This window comes from Asparagus officinalis, chromosome 4, assembly GCF_001876935.1.
Source record: "Asparagus officinalis chromosome 4, Aspof.V1, whole genome shotgun sequence".
Taxonomy (NCBI): Eukaryota; Viridiplantae; Streptophyta; class Magnoliopsida; order Asparagales; family Asparagaceae; genus Asparagus; species Asparagus officinalis.
In genome coordinates, this window is record NC_033797.1 from 22,805,971 (window position 1) to 22,815,124 (window position 9,154).

General features: G+C 38.6%; 1 protein-coding gene across 1 annotated transcript; it reads right to left on the reverse strand.

Annotated features, from left to right (window-relative positions):
- LOC109838348 lies at positions 8,471-8,905 on the reverse strand. Its single transcript, XM_020406799.1, has one exon. The coding sequence runs from the start codon at positions 8,903-8,905 to the stop codon at positions 8,471-8,473; it is 435 nt and encodes a 144-aa protein (XP_020262388.1).

Sequence of the window (9,154 nt, forward strand, 5' to 3'; positions counted from 1 at the left end):
AGGAGGAAAATAAAACAATCAGAGGATGCCCTCCACCAGCACCTGACACATCAACTGAGGATGAAGATGCTCCTATTAGGTTTTCAGGAGCTTTGAATAAGAGAAAGAGTGGTGCAAAGGGGGTACGCGCGAATGTGTTCGCTGCTGCACGGTGAAGCCTTCCAAGTGGGTAGTCACCCCTTACACTGAAGGAAAGAAGAAGAAAGAAAAAGACAATATAGGGGACAAGGATGTAGTAGAAGTGGCTGGGGAGGAGGAAGAGTAGGTGCAGGAAAAGGTAGCAGAGTTGGCGCCTGCTCACCTACAAAGTGACCCCCACTCTATCTGGGAAAACACATGAGTTCCCCTGTGAGTTCAGAAGAAGAAATGTATAGGAATAAGCTGAACGAGGGGATTCCCTTTCCTGGAGGCTTCATCATCAAGTTTTTGGGTGGTAAGGGCACATTTGTACATAATTATAAGGTGTCAGCAAATGTTGCCACGCTGTTGACAGAAGAGGAGAAAAAAACTTTCAACCATTTTTGCATTTGTAGATATAACAAGTAAGTATTTACCTCATATCACAAGTTTTTACAGCTTCGCTTTTAAGGTTATCAATTAGTTGTGTATTTACCTCATATCACAAGTTTTTACAGCTTCGCTTTTAAGGTTATCAATTAGTTGTTAGGGTTCCTCCTATGTTAATAAGGTTTTTTAAGGTTATCAATTAGTTGTTAGGGTTCCTCCTATGTTAATAAGGTTACGGGTTTGATGTTAAGGTTGCGAGTTTGATGTTAAGGTTACGGGATTGTTGTTAAGGTTACGGATTTTTTGTTATGGTTATTAATTTGTTGTTAAGGTTACGGGTTTGATGTTAAGGTTACAAGTTTGTTGTTTAGGTTACGTATTTTTTATTATGGTTATTGGTTTGTTGTTAAGGTTACGAGTCTGTTGTTAAGGTTACGGGTTTGATGTTAAGGTTAAGGGTTTGATGTTAAGGTTACGGGATTGTTGTTAAGGTTACGGGTTTTTTGTTATGGTTATTGATTTGTTGTTAAGGTTATGGGTCTGTTGTTAAGGTTACGGGTTTGATGTTAAGGTTACGGGTTTCTTGTTTAGGTTACGGGTTTTTTGTTATGGTTATTGATTTGTTATTAAGGTTATGGGTCAGTTATTAAGGTTACGGGTTTGATGTTAATATTACGGGTTTGTTGTTAAGGTTACGTATTTTTTGTTATGGTTATTGATTTGTAGTTAAGGTTACGGGTTTGTTGTTAAGGTTATGGTTTTTTTTGTTATGGTTATTGATTTGTTGTTAAAGTTACGGGTCTGTTGTTAAGTTTACTAGTTTGTTCTTGCTGTTAATCGTTAGTTGCTAACTATAGTTTTTGTTTTGTCCATGTTTGCAGTGTTATTAAAGCGTATATAGGACCGGTGGGGTCTATTACCCGGCTTGAGATTCTCAATATATTATGCGGTGGTCGACTGGATGATGTAGTAAGATTTTCGATTGGTAATTATTGATTAGCATATTTAACAATACTATTATTAGTAAGATTTTCGATTGGTAATTATTGATTAGCATATTTAACAATACTATTATTAATTACTTGTTGTCAACTTATTATAGTGATTAGCATATTTAACAATACTATTATTAATTACTTGTTGTCAACTTATTATAGCTTGTTGATACGCTACTGGATTTAGTGCGTGAAAGTCAGAGAGAGTCGTCCAGTAAAAATTTTGGGGTGGTCCCTGTTTGGTTTAGTGTAAGTTTGTGTCTGGCGTGGCGTACTCCTACCTATCTGTTGGAATCTATGTTAAAATAAACCTGATCGGGCTAATTCTTTATTGCAGCACCAGATACATATGGCGAAACCAGAATACCGAGAACTGTATCAGATCTACATCAAACACTTGGTCGATGCAGGGTGTACTAACCTTGATATATTACAATTCTTTGTAAATAATAATATACATGTAAATATTATAAATATAAAGGTTAACATCGCAAAGATTTAAGCTGATCAACAAATCCAGAAACTTTCCGTGCAATCCTATAACATTGACCCCCTAATCCATAAAACTTGACAACAAACCCATAACATTGATAGAAAAGTCGTCACATTACAACAAACCCACGAGGTCATCAACAAACGAGTAACCCTTACAACAAACCTCTAAGCATAACAACAAGCTCATCTGCAAGCCACTTACATGGGGCCAACCGATAATTCAGGACAGCACCCCGTAACCCTAAAAAAAAACCTAAGCTCAACAACACAATGTGAAAATAAGCTCAATCGTAACAACACACCCCTAATCGGTAACCTTAACAGCAAACACATGAGTTTAACAACAAACCCGTAACCTTCACAACAAACCCCTAAGCATAACAACAAACTCAACTGCAAGTCACGAACGTGAATGTTAAGTTTACTAATTTTTAACTTAAAATTGGTTGCCACGGTCACCAAAATATATTTGTTGTTAAGTTTACGGGGTTGTTGCTAGGCTTATTTGTTTGTCGTTAAATCCCGTGGATTAGTAAAGTAAACGATTGCCTGAAACGAGGTTGTTAATGACTATGTTTATTTCTGTCGTGAAAGATTATCACGTGGCTGTGTGATCAAAGTTGTGTACTGGTTGCCAAGTTTATTTATTTGATGTTAAGTTTATGATTTATTGTCAAGCTTATGAAATTGTTGTCAAGTTTATGGTCTGGTTATCAATCTTATCGATTTATTGTTATGTTTGTGGATTGTTTGTTAAGTTTGTGGATTGTTTGTTAAGTTTAGCTCGTGGTTGTCAAAGATTAAAATTAAAACCTAATCCATAACCTTAACAACAAACCCAAGAATTCAACAATAACAAACCAAAGAACTATAAGTTCAACAACAAAACGCAAAAAAAGCGCAACCTTAACAACACACCCCCAAGGGGTAATATTAACAGCAAACCCATGAGTTCAACAACAAAACTGTAACCTTATCAACAAACACCAAAGCTTTCCAACATACTAACCTTAACAACAGACGTCAAGCCAAAAGGTTAAAACGAAACAACAACCCCGTAACCCTAACAACCAAGGCCTGATAAGCTCAACAACACAATGCAAAATAAGCCCAAAGCTTAACATCACACCCCCAAGGGGTAACCTTAACAGCAAACCCATGAGGTTAATAACAAACACGTAACCTTAACAACCAACCCCTAAGCTTAACATCAAACCTATTGATATTTACAGTTAACAAGAGTTTAATCATTCCGAAAAGTGTATCATAAATTAATATGTTGTTAACAACACATATCATGATCAAGTTAAGCATGTATCATAAATTAATATGTTGTTAACAACACATATCATGATCAAGTTAAGCAAAACATAAGGGAATTTACAATTGATGATAACCTAGGGGCCGACTGCTCCTCCCCCGCTCCCCTTGCTCAAAGCACACCCCCCCCCCCCCAACACCTTGGACCTGAAGAAATCGCTGCCAGAGCTCTTTCTCCACCATCATTTGCCTGTTGTGCCAAGTCACTTCAATCAATTCCAGGTTGGCACGGGGAGGCTACGTACGCTTGCTTTGAGGTTGGTCAACAGACATGTCGATGGGACCAGCCTCATTGTTCGCCTGATGCTCCCAGTCCCGACCTACAACCTAAGTGATGACGAAACCTTCCATCAGGTTCCGGTCCATGAGAGAGGTGTAACGAAACCTAATCCTCTTAGGGACATCTGAATATTCCTTGATCTCTAGTAGCACCCTGCAGTCTTTGAAGTTTTTTTTTCGTGGTGACGTCAGTGGAGCAGTTCACGCATTGGCCGATGCCCTCGAACAGTGATTGGAGGAACTCGCACTCCCAGAGGTGGTAGGGGAGATTAAAGAGGCGGACCCACGTATACATGGGGTTGGGCAATGTTCTTAGCCTGAGGTCCTCCCTCCAAAGTTTGAATCTGCCCACGAATGACCCAAAATTTACCGGGCTGAGCTCGATGGCTTGATCTAGTAGTTCATCAGAAGGGAATTCACCATGAAGCTACTTGCAGATACCCGCTTGATCTCATAGGTCCAATCCCAGACGTTAAAGCGATACCCTAGCATCTCTTTGAGCTCCTCCAAAGATGGCAAGCCCAGCTCAGGAATGAAGATGGCAAAGGTAGTAAGCTCCTGAATGTTGCTGGCGACATTATCTGGCACGGTGAGCAATCATGGAGAGGCGCTTGCTCTCAGATCATGAGGGCAATCCCGGGAGATATGCCCCGAGTCATGGCAATGGATACAGACGCTATCATCGTGAGACATGATCTTCTAGTTTAGGAAACGAAGGGAGTGTAGTTGATATGAGGCTTAGATTGGGAGAGAAGGGTTTTAAGCTTGTTCGCAAACCTGACGTAGAGAATGGCGGGGGTGGGAGATTGATGGCTACGTCGTATGGTCTTGTCATTGAACATGCGAAGGGATGAGGGTAATTGCCACGTGGTAGCTAGGAAAAGCTAGGAGCTAGGTGATAATACTGCCTGTCTTGGGAACATACGCTACTATAGAATGCATTTAATGCAGAGAGAAATTAAATTTTTTTTGTTGGTTACCTTGGCAACTAAAGCGCTAAACTTGACAACCATTCCATAAGTTTAACAACCAAGCTCTAAACTTAGCAACCAATTCATAAACTTAACAACAAAGTTTTAAACTTGACAACCATTGCATAAGCTTAACAACAAAGCGCTAAACTTAGCAACCAATTCATAAGTTTAACAATACAACGCCAAACTTCACAATAAATCAAAAAGCTTGACAACCAGCACATAACCTTGATAGTAACAGACAAGCGATAGTCTCTCAGACCAAAACTACGGGTATACATTTAATGTCAGGCCAAAACTTTGACAATCGTGCACGAATATTCACCCAAAAGGCTAAGCTTAACAACAAAGCGCTAAACTTAGCAACCAATCCATAAGCTTAACAACAAAGCTTTAAACTTGACAACCATTCCATAAGCTTAACAATGCAACGCCAAACTTCATAATAAATCGAAAAGCTTGACAACCAGCACATAACCTTGATAGTAACAGACAAGCGATAGTCTCTTAGACCAAAATTATGGGTATACATTTACTTCCGTAAATCAAACTGTCGTATACATTTAATGTCAGGCCAAAACTATGGGTACACATTCACCCAAAAGGCTAAGCTTAACAACCAAGCTCTAAACTTAGCAACCAATTCATAAGCTTAACAACAAAGTTTTAAACTTGACAACCATTGCATAAGCTTAACAACAAAGCGCTAAACTTAGCAACCAATTCATAAGCTTAACAATACAATGCCAAACTTCACAATAAATCAAAAAGCTTGACAACCAGCACATAACCTTGATAGTAACAGACAAGCGACAGTCTCTCAGACCAAAACTACGGGTATACATTTAATGTCAGGCCAAAACTTTGACAACCGTGCACGAATATTCACCCAAAAGGCTTAGCTTAACAACAAAGCGCTAAACTTAGCAACCAATCCATAAGCTTAACAACAAAGCTTTAAACTTGACAACCATTCCATAAGCTTAACAATACAATGTCAAACTTCACAATAAATCAAAAAGCTTAACAACCAGCACATAACCTTGATAGTAACAGACAAACGATAGTCTCTCAGACTAAAACTACGAGTATACATTTACTTCCGCAAATCAAACTGTCGTATACATTTAATGTCAGGCCAAAACTTTGACAACCAATGGCGAACATAACCATAAGCTTACATTACAACGCCAAGCATTGACAACCAAGAGCTAAACTTGACAACCAATTCATAAGCTTAACAATAAAACGCCAAACGTAACAATAAATCCATAAGAATAACAACCAGTCAATAAACTTGACAGCCAGTCCATAATCTTAACAATAAAACGATAAAGTTAACAAAACAACCTTGTATCAGGCAATGATTTTCTTTGCAATCATGTTACAACCTTAACAATAAACAAATAAGCTTATCAACAACCCCGTAAACTAAACAACAAATCCTTAAGCTCAACAACACAATGACAACTGCATGTACAACCATTGTCTCTGCTCTAAGTTCCATAACCGTGGGTGAATATAACTGGCTCTCTTCAATGAGCTTGTATAATAACAAGATAGTTAAGATTCATAGGTGCGTGGAATGTAATCAATTCAGATGGATTAATACGTGAATCACATAGGAAGGCAGACATATGCTGGTGGAGATAGTCCTCTAGCTTACGTTAACACTGTATAGCTATACAGTGTTAACGTAAGCCAGAGGACTATCTCCACCAGCATATGCCTGCCTTCCCATGTGATTCATGTATGACCCAACTGAATTGATTGTATTCACTGCACTTTTGAATCATAATTGGGCGTTAATGTACAAACTCTTTGGAGAAAGCCACATACATTCACCCACAGCTCATGGAACTAAGAGCAAAGACTATGTGGATAATGTCTTCATTAGCGTGAGGGATGTCCAAGATCTTCATCAGCGTGCATCCTTATCACCATGACCTTCATCGGCGTGAGGACTAGCATTGATCTTCTGGTTAATGGCGACGGGAGAACTTGAAGGTTTTGGGGAGAGGATAAAAGCTTGGGATTTACATATAAAGGAGGGAGGGTCAACAGAGAGTTGGCGATGGGGAGATCGAGGAAAGATTACGCCAAAAGTTTATCATACCTATCCTATAGTTGAACAGGCGAAGGGGTGGTGATGTTGCCGCATGGGATGTGAGGATAGGTAGGAGTCCATGTTATCTTTAACTCTCCTCCTTGGACTAGGAAATATATTTAATGCAGTAGCAGAAAATATATCTCGGTGACCGTGACAACCAAGCGCAAGTGAATAACAGTAAACATAACATTCAATCAATAAACCTAACAACCAAATAGTAACCTTAACAGCCCAGCCATGACCTTAACACTTGTAACGATATACTTGAGAACAAATCCATATACATGATAATAAAATGCTAAACTATATAGGCTCGTTACAAGTTGTACACTAAACTATATTAACATTAATTAGCATGAATTAACAACCCGATGCTAACCTTAATAACCAATCCAAGACATAACCTTGTCAACGAAACGTGAAATAACAACACATCGCTAACCTTGACATGCAATCTGTAACCTTGACAACCAATTCATAAGCTTTACTAAACAACGTTAAGGTTAACAATAAACCCATAAGCGTAACAACAATGCCCTAACATCAACATTAAACCCATAAGCCTGCCTGCCCAAGTGACTTCACTATTACAACAGAGATTTCTTGGATTCTAACTGTATAATAGCATTAACCATTTGAATGCTAATAACGTTAGCTATTACCCACTGTCATTTCTCTAAGTTCCATCAGCTGTGCCTGAACACAAATGGCTTTCACCAAAGAGCTTTCCAGCATCCTGGTAAGTTCACGGGAAGCTCTTTGGAGAAAGTCATTTATATTCACACCCAGCTGATGGAACTTAGAGAAAATGATAATGGGGAATATATACGGGTAATAATATTTAAAAAAGGTTGATGTTATTATATGGTCAGAACCCATAAATATTGAAGATGTCTTCATCAGAGTGAGGGCTAGCCGTGATCTTATGGTTTATGAGATTGGAGAGGTGAGAGCTTAGAATAATTAAGAAAAAGAGTGAGTATAAATAGAGTGGCAGTGATGAGAAGATAAAGAAGATGTAAATATGAGGAGAAAGGTTATAGGCTGGTTCTGTATTGGAACAAGCCGAGGGATGGTGAGATAACTCTACTGCCTTGGGAACTATGAAATACATTGAATGCAGTCAAATAAAAAATATCTCTATAATCTTGACAGCCAAGTGCAAGTGAATAATAGTAACCTTAACATTAAAGTGATAAACTTGATAACCAATAAATAACCTTAACAACCAAGCCATAAACTTAACAATTTTAACGATATACTTGACAAAATTCTGTAAACATGACAGCCAAACAGTATTCTTATCAACCACTCCATAGACTTAACAATAAAAACGCTAAACTATATAGGTTTGTATGTAATTTTGATGACTGCGACCCTCTATGTTGTGTCGAGAGTACTTAACAGGACGTGTGTCCAACGACCTATTTTTAACAAAACAAACTCGTCTAGTACATGGTCTTCCCAGTCTTTTTTTTGGTGAGAGGAGGCTTTAACAATCAGTGACACTGACAACCAAGTACAAGTAGATAACAATAAACTTAATATTCAATCGATAAACTTGACAACCAAGTCAAAACTTTAACAAATAAGTTATAAACTTAACAACCAAATAGTAACCTTAATAGCCAAGCCATGACCTTATCACTTGTAATGATATATGGGACAACAAATCCATATATATGATAATAAAACAAAAAACTATATAGGCTCGTTACAGGTTGCACGATTGTAACCCTCCACGTTACATCGAGAGCACTTAACACGACGAGTGTTCAGCGACCTGTTGTTTATTCATCTAGTGCATGGTCTGTCACGTCTTTTTTGGTGGGAGAAGGCTTTAACACTTGCTCTTCTGGTGGTACAAAGTGCTTCCCGTAATCCGGGATGAGAAAGATGATCGGTGCATAACTTGCTCTGAATGTGTCAATAGTCATATAGCAATCATAATATTGATAAATTTCTTGTCCCATCCATGTAATTGCAGCGTACGCATGTTTGCAAGGAATGCGGGTGATGTCCCAAGACCTGTAAGAACATGCCCGATTCTTCAAATCTACACGGCAAGTTTTATTGGACTCGACCTCCACAATATCTTCCGTCGAATATTTAATCGCCAAGTAGCTACCATGCTGAATATTATCACACAACACCATCTCCACTTCCGGGCATAAGTATCCAGACCATTTCTGACCCACTAGCCTCCTTTCATGCATGCACTCCATTATTTGCTTCCGTATGGTCTCAACCAGACCATTTCTGACCCACTAGCCTCCTTTCATGCATGCACTCCATTATTTGCTTCCGTATGGTCTCAACCAAAGGTAAGATTCGCAACCTCCTTTCATGCATGCACTCCATTATTTGCTTCCGTATGGTCTCAACCAAAGGTAAGATTCGCAACAATGGTGCCTTTCTTATCTAGCTGTTGAAGGAAGTAACATGGCCATACCTTAATAACAAAATACTAACAT